Source organism: Myotis brandtii, unplaced genomic scaffold (assembly GCF_000412655.1).
Source record: "Myotis brandtii unplaced genomic scaffold, ASM41265v1 scaffold308, whole genome shotgun sequence".
NCBI lineage: Eukaryota > Metazoa > Chordata > Mammalia > Chiroptera > Vespertilionidae > Myotis > Myotis brandtii.
This window is the reverse complement of record NW_005361786.1, coordinates 1,879,800-1,894,019: the sequence shown is the minus strand read 5'-3', so window position 1 is coordinate 1,894,019 and position 14,220 is coordinate 1,879,800. Positions and strand designations below refer to the sequence as shown.

Below are 14,220 nucleotides of genomic sequence, written 5' to 3'. Positions count from 1 at the left end.
GGAGAGGGATAGAGAGTTAGAAACATCGATCAGCTGCCTCCTGCACACTCCCTACTGGGTATGTGCCTGCAACCAAGGTACATGCCCTTAACCGGAATCGAACCTGGGACCCTTGAGTCCGCAGGTCGACGCTCTATCCACTGAGCCAAACAGGTTAGGGCAAAAGTGAAATATTTCAAAAATAAAAGAATAAAGGACGATGTAAAAAACATCCATATATCCACTACCCAGATATTATAGCTTCTTTTGCTACATATTATGTAATCACAAACAAAGCATAGTATTGTTTAATGTTTGTAAATGTCCATACATGATGCCATTTTATATGTATTTATATATATATCTCCACTCTTCGGCAGCCTTTCATGGACAAACGAGATGGATCCATTTGGATTTGTGCAGATTCAATCATTCACAATATTTTCATTAATAAAAATGTCCAGATCAAAGTGTATATTCATTTATAAGCTGTTAATAAGCATTGCTATATGTTACTGTACCAGATCTCTGCCAAGTTACACTCTTAGTCCCTTGATGACATTTTTGTGCATTTTATGGACGAGGGAACAGAAGCCAAAATAGCACTGATGAATCTGAAGTTAAGATGGGGTATGTTTGGAGGCAGAAAGGGAATGATACGTGATGAAGCTATCAATCATGATTTCCCGGAGGACTTTATTTTACTTTTTCAAAAAAAACATGTTTTTATAGAGAGGAAGGGAGAGAGAGCATCAGTGATGAGAGAGAACCATGGATTGGCTGCCTCCTGCACGCCCCACACCAGACTGAACCTGCAACCCGGGCATGTGCCCTGACCAGGAATCGAACCGTGACCTCCTGGTTCCTAGGTCGACGCTCAACCACTGTGCCACGCCGGCCGGGCTGTTGTACCTTTTTTATAGACCGAGTCCATCCCAGTTCCCTGCTCTAGTGCTGAGACCTAAGTAGGAAGTCCCAACTGCCAGGCACGACTGCACACGTGACAATGACTCCTTGTAACTCTTCTTTAAAAGCCTAAAAGTGGTGATGCCAAATCTTCGAATAAATCCAAGCGCTCTCAGGGCCCCGTGCACATCACCGCAGGAAGTGAGCCTGTCCCCATCGGCGAGGACGAGGACGATGACCTGGACCAGGAGACGTTCAGCATTGTAAGTCCTGACACGGATCCGGTGCCATGGAGCTCTGTCCCATCTGCAGGTTTTATTTTTATTTATTTACTTATTTATTTTTAAAATATATTTTTATTGATCTCAGAGAGGAAGGGAGAGGGGAGAGAGAGATGGAAGCATCAATGATGAGAGAGAATCATGGATCGGCTGCCTCCTGCACGCCCCACACTGGGGATCGAGCCCACAACCCGGACTAGTGCCATGACCAGGAATTGAACTGTGACCTCCTGGTTCATAGGTTGGTGCTCAACCACTGAGCCACACCGGCCAGGCTGATCTGCAGGTTTTAAAGCTCAGAACATAAAATCGAAGCCCCTGCTGTCCCTCACCCTAAACCAGCGGTTCTCAACCTGTGGGTCTCGACCCCTTTGGGGGTCGAACGACCCTTTCACAGGGGTCGCCTAAGACCATCGGAAAACACATATATAATTACATATCGTTTTTGTGATTAATCACTATGCTTTAATTATGTTCAATTTGTAACAATGAAAACACATCCTGCATATCAGATATTTACATTACGATTCATAACAGTAGCAAAATGACAGTTATGAAGTAGCAACGAAAATCATTTTATGGTTGGGGGTCACCACAACATGAGGAACTGTATGAAAGGGTCGAGGCATTAGGAAGGTTGAGAACCACTGCCCTAAACCCATGCCTTTCCTTGGGTCCCTCCCCAGAAGTGACCACGATTCTAGATTCGACGATCATCCTCGCGGGGGATTTTAGACTTTTACGACGTATGTCTCTAAAGACAGGAATAGTTCCCATAACAGCCAGGCGGTCTCTCTCTGCTTTCTGTGTATTTTTACTACAATAATTATATGACGTAGGCAATTGCCTCCATTTTACATATTAAAGAATAAGGTGGAGAGAGTTAAGGGGCTTGTCCTGGGTCACAGAGCTACTATGTGGAGCAGAGACTTGACCCAGGCAGTTTAGCGAGAGAGTGTGGGTCCTGGCCCATCCTCCCACACAGCCTCCATGTGTCCATAACAGCATATAAGTTTGCTCTCCACCTTGGGAAGTTTCATGTAAATGCCACACTGCGTGCGTTCTGTAACTGCTGTTTCTCTCTTTGCTCTGAGTTACCATTTCCACAATTTTATTTTTTCTCCTCTTGATGGACATAGGGGTTCTCACAGATGTTTACCGCTACACATAGGCTGCGGTGAAATTGTAAACATTTTGTTGTGCCCCCTGTGAGAGCTGCTCTAGAGTGCGCGGCTTGAGCAGGAGCTGGGAGTGGCATTGGGCATGCGCGCCCGGCACTTGGTTAGATGTCGTAGAATTACTCTTCGAGGCCATTGTAGACGTTTGCACTCCTGGCGGGAGTGTGAGTTCAGGTCGCTTTCCCAGTCTCAGAAACACTTGGTAGTTTCTGACTTCTTAATTTTGCTCCTCTTCGAAGGGTATGAAATATTGCCTGGTGTTGTAAGTGATGATTTATTTTCATATTGATTGGGCATTTGTGTTTGTAATGAATTGCCTGTTTGCGGTAATTTTTCTTTCCTTACCTTTTCTGTAGGAATTCTTTTTTTTTTAAATATATTTTACTGATTTTTTACAGAGAGGAAGGGAGAGGGACAGAAAGCTAGAAACATCAATCAGCTGCCTCCTGCACACTCCCCACTGGGGATGTGGCCGCAACCAAGGTACATGCCCTTGACCGGAATCGAACCTGGGACCCTTCAGTCCGCAGGCCGACACTCTATCCACTGAGCCAAACCAGTTAGGGCTGTAGGAATTCTTTGTACGTTCATGATGCTAATCTTTTATCTGTCAGTCCTTACAAGTATCTTCCAGTTTTTGGTATATTTTAAATGCTGTCCTTTTTGTAAATTGAAGGACAACACTGAAAAATAAAGAGATTGTAAGTGTACATACGGCTGTGGGAATTGCCACAATGTTGATGGAAGGGGGTAGGAGGGTCATGATCCTGTCACCTGCCTTATTGGCTCATTGTACCAGATGCTCAGGGGCTGACAACCGTGTCCTACAGGTTTTGTGATCATTTCCTCCTAAGCTCTTAGTTTTGTTTTTATGAAGCTCCTTGTTCTTGGATATTGGACTCTGGAAGTGGTCCCTAAGGTTATCTGATGGCTTGGTAAGCCTCAGGGTCTCACCTCTCTAATTTGTTTTCTGTTGTTCCTGTTAGACACTTCCTCGGAGGCTCTGCAGCCCTAGTTGTCTGCTCACGGTTAAGAGTAGAGACTAACCCTCCCATTGGGGGTGCTGAGCATGTGGGCGGGGCTTGATGGACTCCGAGCGTGTTCATTGGTGGGTGATGTGGCGGGGCTGCTTCCTGGGAAACTCACCTGGGTGTCTGTCACTGTCTGGGTATCTCTTTTTGTTGTTGTTGTTAATCCTCACCCGGGGATACTTTTCCATTGGTTTTTAGAGAGAGTGGAAGGAGGGGAAGAGACCAAGGGAGAAACATAGATTGGTTGCCTCCCTTATGCACTCCGGTGGGGTTTGGGGGGCACGGATTGAACCTGCAATCCAGCTATGTGCCCTGGACTGGAATCGAACCCGGGACCTTCAGTCCTCGGGCCAACGCTCTATCCACTGAGGCGAACCGGCTAGGGTAGTCTGGGTATCTCGTTTTCTTCGGCAGTCTTTTAAGAACCAGTTTTATCTTTAGCCCTCGCCCCTACTTCTAGAGACACAGCTGGCCTCGGGCATTTTGGGATGTAAATGATGTGGTCCTCAGCTCTCTCTGGGGGAGGGGGTGTTGGGGGGCATGAAATACTGACTGGTATTGTAATTGATCATTTATTTTCCTGTTTATTGGGTATTCGTGTTTCCAGTGAATTGCCTGTTCCTGTTCTTGGCCTGTTTGGGGTAGTTTTGTCTTTCACTGTTTTGTTGCTATTTACACCGTCTTTGAGGGCTTACCTCTTTTGTAAGGCAATCAGTCCCTTTACTGTCAGTTTAGCAGACGTGGGGACGGGGAGGAAAAGATTCTTGTGTGCAGTTTGCCGTCTTGATCTGGAAGCAACAACCTCCCTTCATGTCTTACAAGCCTAAAGGACTCTGAATATTTTACCCTGCACTTCCAGCTATTTTGTGACGGGCGGCTTTTAGACCTGTAATTTTGCTTCTCATTTGATCTTCATAAAGGCCTTATGGGATTCTCAGGCCCCTCTGGCAGATGCGGAAACAGAGCAGCATTTTCAGAGACCAAGTAAGGAGTCCGAGTCCTGGCTCCAGGCCAAGCATGTCAAACTCGCAGCCGGCGGGCCGCACGCCTCGTTTAAACAAACGGCGGGCCGCGAGCTGGACATGCTTGCTCTGGGCGGTGGTGCTGGGACGTGCACCTCTGGTGTTTCCGACCTGGCATCGTGCCACTGGCCTCACCCTCCTCTCTCGTGATCACGGGGCACGGGGCGGGCTGTGCGCGCTCCGGGAACTCGGGGCACAGAGAGCAAAGGGGGCCGCGTCCCTGCTGCAGGTGTTCCATGTCCCTGCCCTCCTGACTGTTGCAGTGTAAGGAGAGGATGAGGCCGGTGAAGAAGGCACTGAAGCAGCTGGACAAACCCGACAAGGGGCTGAGCGTGCAGGAGCAGCTGGAGCACACCCGGAACTGCCTGCTGAAAATCGGGGACCGCATCGCCGAGTGCCTTAAAGCCTACTCCGACCAGGAGCACATCAAGCTGTGGAGGAGGTAGCCCTCGGGCCTCCGCTGCCCGGTTTGATTTGATAGAATGTGTGAGCGTGTGCGTGTGCATGTGCGTGTGTGTGCGTGTATGCGTGCACACGCGCATTGCTTTGTTTTGGTCTTGTCAAGGTGACATCTCCACCCCATGAAGTATTTTTTCCCAACAAAAGACATCTTTTGGCAACATGCTTATGGCCTTCAGTTTTACTTGCCTGAAATAGTCCGATCCACTGGGACCCATCTTTTGAATCGGTTGGATGACATCATTCATTAATTTTCAAAAATAGATTTTTTTCACATGTTTATTGATTTCAGAGAGGGAGAGAGAGATAGAAACATTAACGATGAGACAGAATCATGGATCGGCTGGCTGCCTCCTGCTGGCCCCCTCCTGGGGATTGAGCCCGTCACCCAGGCATGTGCCACACTCAGATACCCGACTGCATGTGGGTCCTGAGCTGGGACATGGCAGGGTCCAGAGTGTGGAAGGTGGAGGAAGACAGGGCCCGAGTGCTGGGTGCCAGCGCGATCCTTAGAACCCTGGCTGCCGACTCCCTGCCACTGACAGTAGCGTGTAAAGCTGTAGTATTGAGGCCGAGACCTGAAGAATTTCTTTGTCACTTGAGTTCTACACTTGGGCAATATTCCACGGCCATGTTCAGTCGCTTGCCATTGGTCAAAAGAGAAGAAGAAGTTATTCTCTGAATTCTGTAATTGACCAGAACTGTTGTTGTTGTCTTTTTAGGAACCTATGGATTTTCGTTTCCAAGTTTACAGAATTTGATGCTCGAAAGTTGCATAAGTTGTACAAGATGGCTCATAAGAAAAGGTCTCAAGAAGAGGAGGTAAGCGACAAATATAATCCCAGTTCATTCAAACAGACAACACCGATTCCACAGGAAAAGCCCTTCCTTGCGGTTTTCCCAGGGAGGTGATGGTGGAATCAAGGTTGTGGGTGTTAGAGGGGCTGCTGGGTACCTGCCCTCACTGTGCGGAGGGAGGTGCAGGTCAGATGGGTCAGGAGCCCCCGCGGCCGTCCTGCCGTGTCCTGCGCCCCCTTCCCCCTGGGAGCGGTGCAGTTTCTCAGCACGCTTCGCTAGGATCCACCTAAAGCCCCGGCCGGGAAATGCCAGGACATTTACTGGCCTTTCAAACAGTGCTGAGTGCTTCTGTCCTGAGCTCATGTATTCACCAGGCTCGCTCGCTCACTCTTTCTCTTTCTTTAAAAATACGTTTTTATTGATTTCAGAGAGGAAGGGAGAGGGAGAGAGAGAGAAACGTCAATGATGAGAGAAAATCACTGATCAGCTGCCTCCTGCACACCCCACACTGGGGATGGAGCCCTTAACCCGGGCATGTGCCCTGAGCGGGAATTGAACCATGACCTCCTGGTTCATAGGTCAACGCTCAACCACTGAGCCACGCTGGCCTGGTTGGGCCTTTTCCTTCATGTGTCCTTGTCTGGTTGTAGCTTACAAATGTCCTGAGGGGTGACGGGACTGTGGCAGGAAACGCCTTTCCTGTGCTTTTCTGGGCCATGGGAACTTGGTGTCCTTCCAGCTTTTGTACGAGGTGTCCCAACATGAGAAGGTGCCCACAAGTCGCCCCGCTTTGGTGAGGGGGCGGGCACAGCAGTGACTTGGCCCATGTGCAGGGCAGTGTCCTTGTGCAGACACGTCCACGTGTGCGTCTGCTAACGGGGCACGCGGGCCAGCCTGGGAGGTCACTGCCTCCTCTGCTAACACGCCAGCCCCTGGAAGGTTCCTTGTCTCTTGTCCTCTGCCGTGACCTCAGCACCCGGTCAAGGCTGGCACAGGGCAGGCGCTCAGCGGCGCTGGTTGCATGAGCCTGTCCTCCGCCCAGCACTGTGTGGGGCTGGGGGGCAGCACCCTGAAGTAGCTGCTCATTTAATTGTCATGGAAGAAGGGGATGTGTGACGTAGCAGGAAACACCGCAGCGACGCACGGACGTTGCTGAGCGTTAGTGTGAATGTTAGTGTGAATGTTAGCAGTATAGGGAGTCTGGCAGAAAGGGCGGGAAGGAATGGCATCGTTGGGAAAGAGTGGAAGTCGGGTGGAGCGTTGGAAGCTGGACACGTGATGTGGGTATCGGAAGCTAGTGTACGTTGAGGAACAGAAGCACTGACCCTGTGAGCGGGGTAACCATGGCCACAGCCTTTCTGTGGAAGACGCAGTAAGGTTTATCAAACATGCAGGTCTCCTGGTCAGAATTTAGTTTAAGGAGATAATGAAGGATGTAAACATGTTTGTGGTGGATGACTTCAATGCTCAACAGTAAGAAATAAATGACAATACAGTCATATTGGGGAGTATTATTCAACCACAATCATAATACTGTGGAAATAAGTATTTACGTGATATTTTCATGATATAGTAAGTTAAAAATAATACCAAGCAATATTTTTGTTTGATACACATATATATATTTAAAAACACAAAATGGCCCTAACCGGTTTGGTTCAGTGGATAGAGCGTTGGCCTGCGGACTCAAGGGTCCCAGGTTTGATTCCGGTCAAGGTGTACCTTTGTTGGTTGCGGGCACGTCCCCAGTAGGGAGTGTGCAGAGGCAGCTGATCGATGTTTCTCTCTCATCAATGTTTCTAACTCTCTATCCCTCTCCCTTCCTCTCTGTAAAAAATCAATAAGATATATTAATAAAAATAAAAATCATCATTCTCCCCTTAAAAAACAAAACAAAACAAAAAACACAAAATGGCTTGGAAAGACATGGAGCAAATTATTCATATAATTTTGTAGTTGGTGAGCCTTTAAGTCACTTACATTTCTTCTTTCTTTCTTCCTGCGTTTTCTGACGTTTTGATGGCGAAGATTTTGCGTGTGTGGTGAAGTGGTGGAATGCAGACATTGAGATGTTTAGCTTGATGCCTTTGGAATGAGAGCTAGTTTCCCTGGACTAGTCGGGGGCTGATGCTTAGTTCGCCCAAGAAAGTCAGTGGTTTCCATGGAAGAGGAGTATCTGAGGACGCTGACAGCCCGGGCGCCCGTCCATGGCCCGTGCGGTGACATGTAGCAGCCCACACACGTGTTCTTGCAGGTTCTCGTCAGTGCGGTTGGCCTAGACCAGGGGTGGGGAACGTCTGGCCCGCGGGCCGTATAAGACCCCTTGTAGCAGCCCACACACGTGTTCTTGCAGGTTCTCGTCGGTGCAATTGGCCTAGACCAGGTGTGGGGAACGTCTGGCCCGCGGGCCGTATAAGGCCCATAAAATCATTTGGTCTGGCCCTGCCAAGGCATCAGGGGCGAGTTAATGAAATGTTTGACCAAATAGAGCAGGCTGATTTTTAAGCTGCTAATTTCGTATGGCCCGAGAGTGATGTTATAAATATCCACATGGCCCTTGGCAGAGGAAAGGTTCCCCACCCCTGGCCTAGTCGGTCAGAGCAGCAGGTGCGCTCAGAGCTGCCCGCTGTGGGAGCTCAGTGGAAGGGTGAGCTAGTTGTGGGAAGAAGGTAGTAGATGGCAGGTCAGAAGCCAGCAGGGGCCAGAGGGGGACCCTGAAGGTGGGGACCTTGATGCCGTTCTTGGGCAGCCAGCCTGGGACCCTGAGAGTCTCTGGTGTCCTTTTTTCCTCCAGGAGCAAAAGAAGAAAGATGATGTGATGGGTGGTAAGAAGCCATTTCGACCAGAGGCCTCGGGCTCAAGCCGGGACTCTCTGCTGTCCCAGCCCCACACCCCGCACAGCCTTCACCCTCAGAAGTCTCACCTGCCCTCCCACGGCCCGCAGACGCACGGGCACCCGAGAGACAGCTACAACCACCCCAACAAGAGACACTTCAGTAACGCAGGTAGGTCATGAGTGGGGCTTGTTAGCAGAGGCGACGAGAACAGTCATTTATGTTCAGAGACAGTAGGTAGGCTTTTGTGCTGTATTTTAAAAAAAAAAAAATGCTTTTTCTGATACTTAGAGAAGAAGGGAGAGAGGAGAGAGAGAGAAACATCAGCGATGAGAGAGAACTACCGATCGGCTGCCTCCTGCACGCCCCCTACCGGGGTTTGAGCCCACAACCCAGAAATGTGCCCTTGACCGGGAATCTAACTGACCTCCTGATTTCTGGGTGGACATTCAACCACTGAGCCATGCCGGCTGGACTGGGCTGTAGTTTGACCATCATTTTATTGTTCTCTTTGTTTTCTGAATGAGATCATGAAATAAAGATCCGAAAGGATGTTCTTTCTGTTTTAATTTGTGTGCGTGGGGCTGGCCACGTGCAATAAGAGGATGTTCTTTCAGCTTTGACGAGAACATAGTCCCCAGAGTACCAACGGACAAATGATAGACTGAGGGGAACAATTTACATTCTACATGACAGTTAAGTGATTAAAAAGCTGTTGCTATGGAAAGAGCCCTAGTCAATTGACAAAAAGGGGGTGACCTGATAGAAAAATGGAGCATTGGTCATTTTTTCCGGTACTTAGTAGTGATAGACCTTAGTGCATCAATGGGAACACATTTCAGGTTTCATATAAATTGAGGATGTTCTCCAGCTGTGCATGAATGCTGGCAACTGCGCGAGTTTTGACAACTGTTTAAATATGGAATGTTAAGCTTAGGTTTAAAGAGTAAAGCTGGATCGATCTTTGTTATTTGCTTTAAAAAAAGAAAAAAGGAAAAACGGGCCAAGGGTAGGAATACGGAATTCATACAGAAGAGGAAATTCAAATGGCCAATAGGGCAAGAGGACCAACATTGCTACTAGGGAATGTAAATTAAAGCAACAATAAGCTAACCCATTTTTTTTTCACCCGATCAGATGAGCAAAAATTGAAATGTGATAGATACACAAGTTGCTGCGTGTAAATTGCTATAGTCTTTCCAGAAAATAATCTGAAATACTTAAAGCTGTTTCTGGGAGTCTGTCCTGTGGTAATAAAAGCATAACATGTACGAGTTCAGCAAAAATCTGGAAATAACTTGAATGTCCATTAACAGGAGAAAGGTCAGATGAGTAATAGGACGTCTCTACTCTTATTATCAGTTAAAAAGAACGAATTAAAAATGAGGGGAAAAGCAACACACACAACATGAACTTAACCATTTTAAATGACCAATTTAGTAGCATTTTGTGCATTCATCACATTGTGCAGCCAGTACTTTTATCTAGTTCCAGAACATTCCCATGATCCCCAAGTGGAAATCCCATACCTATTAAGTTTCTCCCATCTCCCCGTCTCAGCCCCGGTAGACACCAGTCTGTCTTCTGTCTCCCAGGATTTATGTATTCTGGACCCTTCTATGTGGAAACATACAATATGTGTCTGAATTCTCTCACTTGGCAAAATATTTTCAAGGTTCATCCACGTTGTAACGTGTCAATGTTCGATTCCTCTTTGTGGCTGAATACTGTTCCGTTGGGTGGATGCACCACAATTTGTTTATCAGCTGGTGGGCACTTGGTTTTGTTTTTATTTTTGGCTGCTTGTGAAAAACACTGCTGTGGAAATTGGTGTGCAAGTATGTGAAGGCCGATTTTCAATTCCTTTAGGTGCATATCTGAGAGTGGAGTTGCTGGGCCGTGTGGTAATTCGGTGTTAAACTTTCTAAGGAACCACCCACCCCTGTTTTTCGTCGGGACTTTTTGAATCCTGTGCTGTGCAAGCATGGAGAGGGACGTGGAAGCTTGCACCCCACGGCCGTTGCTCTGCCGCTATCTGTTTCTCCAGCCGTGTCCTCAGCCTGAGCTCGGAGTCACACGGCTCCCCGGTGGCTGCAGAAGTCAGCCCTTCCCTCTCTGAGGTCTTTGCTCTTCGGAATCTTATTCCTTCTAGTCCTGATTTTTGCTTTGGCGGCTCTTTGATGTCTTCAAACAGGTTCTTTTTTTGTTTATCTGGCCTTTTTTTTAATAGTATATTTTTATTGATTTTTGGGGAAGAATGGAGAGGAAGAGAGAGATAGAAACATCAATGACGAGAGAGAATCACTGATCGCCTGCCTCCTGCACGCCCCCCACTGGGGATCGAGCCCACAACCCGGGCATGTGCCCTGACCGGGCATCGAATCGTGACCTCATGGTTCATAGGTCAGTGTTCAATTACTGAGCCACGCCGGCCGGGCTAATGTTTGCTTTTTGAGTGACATCTCATTTTAATGCTCGGACCCAGGTTGGAAGGTGAGCAGGTGGACAAAAAGAAGCAATGGTTCTTAAGATTTCAGAAGGAGAAAGGCGGGGAATTTTCTTGTGCCTTAAAATTTGGGGAAGCATGGTAGGACTCATTACTGGTGTGTGAGCAGCAGCAACAAGGAGGAAATTCGATGTCTGTTTATAACACGTGTCAGCCTCTCAGTTTAAACTGCAGTGGAAGTGGAACTTGGTCACCCCCCGCAGTCATGAGACACGCTTGCTCTTCCGCAGATCGAGGAGACTGGCAGCGGGAAAGGAAGTTCAACTACGGCGGTGGCAACAGCAACCCGCCCTGGGGGAGTGATCGGCACCATCAGTACGAGCAGCACTGGTACAAGGACCACCACTACGGGGACCGGCGGCACATGGACAGCCACCGTTCCGGCTACCGACCCAACAACCTGTCCCGAAAGAGGCCCTACGACCAGTACAGCGACCGGGACCACCGGGGACACAGAGACTATTACGACAGGTACGCAGAGGGACACTGAGCTGGCTGCCGCCCGGAGCCTCACCGTGTATAAGGGGGAGAGGCGGGCGACACATGCACGAATGTGTTTATCTCGTCACGTGCCCAGACGTGGTCCCAAGATGGAGCAAACGTCCGTGCCATCGAGGCATCTCGCAATGTTGGGAGGGATCAGGGTGTGGGCAGCTGACACCGTGCTGGCTGGCTGGTTGATAGATAGCAGGGACTTCTGAGTTTCTCTTGGGGCTGAGGAAGAGGTGGGTGGGGCTGGTGATGCTTGATTTGGGCCCTGAATCGTCAGCTAAGCAGAGCGATGGGGTAGGCCTCACGGGCCCAGGCCCAGGATGGGCACCCAGACGAACAGTTGGGAGGCCTCCAGTGCCAGGTGTATGTTTCAGTCTCTGGCTCGTAAGGAGCCCTGTGGTCCTCCGGCTTCCTCACGTCTGTACTCTGAGCAGTGTTCACTGAGGACTCAAGGGAGGCCCCCTGCAGAGCCCTGAGCTGCTGCGTGCAGAGCTGTGGTTTGCCTCCATCCTGGGAGCTCCAGCGGCCACGGTTCTGCTCACACCCAGGCTCTCGGCTCAGGACGTCTGCTGGGCTTCGGTCTCCCCTTCCCTGCGCGGAGGCCTGGGAACGGCTGCAGCAGCGAGCGGGGCGGTGGCAGGCTCATCGCATGAGCTCCCCCTCCTCAGGAACCACTAGTGTTCGCTGCCTTCCATCTGACGTGGTGTCTTGAAAACCTGTGTTTTGTCTCTTTCTGGTTGTTTCTGGCAGCAGGGTCCGTCTAGCCCCCAGCCCTCCACCTTGACTGCAGCCTGAAGTCACCATCCACCTCTTTCTCTTTCTCTCTTCTCATAGAGGTGAAACTCACACAGCCTAAATGAACTATTCTATTTTATTTTTAATATGTTTTTGTTGATTTTAGAAAAAGGGAGAGGGAGAGAGAGAAACATCGATGATGAGAGAGAATCATGGGTCGGCTGCCTTCTGCACGCCCCACACTGGGGATCAAGCTCGCAACCTGGTCATGTGCCCTGACCGGGAATCCAACCATGACCTCCTGTTTCATAGGTTGACACCCAACCACTGAGCAACACCAGCCAGACATAATTACCTATTTTAAAATGAACAGTTCAGTGCCATTTGTACAACCACCGCCTCTATCGAGTTCCAAAGCACTGTCATCACCCCAGAGAAAACCCCGGAACCACTAGCAGTCCGTCTCCATTCTGCCTTCTCCCCAGTTCCTGGCAGCTACCAGCATGTACTCATTCTTTGGAATTCATTCTGGATATTTTGCATAAATGGAATCAGTCAAAATGTGGCCTTCTGTGACTGCCTCCTTTGAACACTCAGCCTATAGAGGCTCATCCACATATATCTACATATATCAGACTTTATCCCATTTTTGGCTGAATCACATTCCATTGTACTTAGGTGCCACATGCGTGTCATAGGTTCGCCATCACTGCTATAGAGGCTCATCTACATATATCTACATATATCAGACTTTATCCCATTTTTTGCTGAATCACATTCCGTTGTACTTAGGTGCTGCCTTTTGCTTATCCATTCGCCCATTGGGGGGCGTCTGAGTCGTTCCCACCTTTCGGCTGTTGTGAATAGCACTGCTGTGAACCCGGGAGTGGACTCGTTAGTCATGCGGTGCTTCTATGTTTAACTTTTTAGGAACCACCTAACTCCTTTCCATAGAGGCCGAGCCATTTTGCATTCCTACCAACAGTGTATGAGAGTTCCAATTTTCCCCCTTCTTTGCCAATACTAGTTTTCTGGGTTTTTAAAAAATGCAGCCATCCTAGTGGGTGTGAGCAGTATCTCATTGTGGTCTTGGTTTGCATTTCTCTAATGATTCACGTTCATTAAGGATGGTGAGCATCTCTTCATGTGTTTTAGACAGATGTTTGCCAAAGTCTCTCACCCATACAGTGGGGCCTTGACTTACGAGTTTAATTTGTTCCGAGACCGAGCTCCTTAACTCAAATTACTCTATCAACTCAATGCAAAAAATGGGCCGAGAGACAGCTGGTATCTCAAAAAACTCGTTAGTCGGGACTCTCATAAGTCAGGGCCCCACTGTATTTGAATTGGATTGTCTTTTTGTTGTTGATTTGTAACAATTCTCTTTTACTAGGATAACAAGCAGTTTACCATGGTCCTACGTAAAACATTTACTATTTTTTGCATTGAGCCAAATTAAAAAACAAACATGTTTATTGTTTTTTAGAGAGAGAGCAAGGGAGAGAGAAAGAGAAACTCGTGAGAGTGGAACATCGACTGGCTGCCTCCCACACTCCCCCTTACGGGGGATCAAGCCCGCAACCCGGGCATGTGTCCTGACTAGGAATTGAACCGGCAGCCTATTGGTGCCCGGTGCTTAACCACGGAGCCACACGGATGAGGGCCCAGTTTGTAAAGTAATTAGCCCTTCACCTATGGCTGAATATTTAGGTTGATCGTAGCTTTTGCTGTTGCTCAGAAGTTCCAGAATCAGTCCTGTGGCTCTTTTTCTCCTGGGCTGGGCCACGGAGCATGGAAATGCGTGGGGATCTTGCCAGTTTTCCGCAGGGAGAACGGGTGTCCAGAGCCACCAGTGGTTCACGTGCTGCTGGTTTCATGGCTGCTTAATGAGGCTGTGTCGCTTTGCCAATGAGTACAAAATAGCCCTTTGTGGTTACTTTAAAAAAATATATATATATATATACACACACACACACACACACACACATATATATATATA

The 14,220-nt window shown here is 48.5% G+C and overlaps 1 protein-coding gene across 6 annotated transcripts in view; it reads left to right on the top strand.

The window, feature by feature from the left end:
• Positions 1-14,220, top strand: part of CHD2 (chromodomain helicase DNA binding protein 2) — a 69,881-nt gene that overhangs the window by 54,629 nt on the left and 1,032 nt on the right. For 5 of the 6 annotated variants that reach the window (XM_014542636.1, XM_014542637.1, XM_014542634.1 and 2 more), the window contains 5 exons: positions 1,014-1,148; positions 4,661-4,839; positions 5,579-5,678; positions 8,449-8,659; positions 11,225-11,465. In XM_014542636.1, coding sequence (XP_014398122.1) covers positions 1,014-1,148; positions 4,661-4,839; positions 5,579-5,678; positions 8,449-8,659; positions 11,225-11,465 — 866 coding nt within the window. The other variant, XM_014542635.1, reaches the window with a different exon arrangement.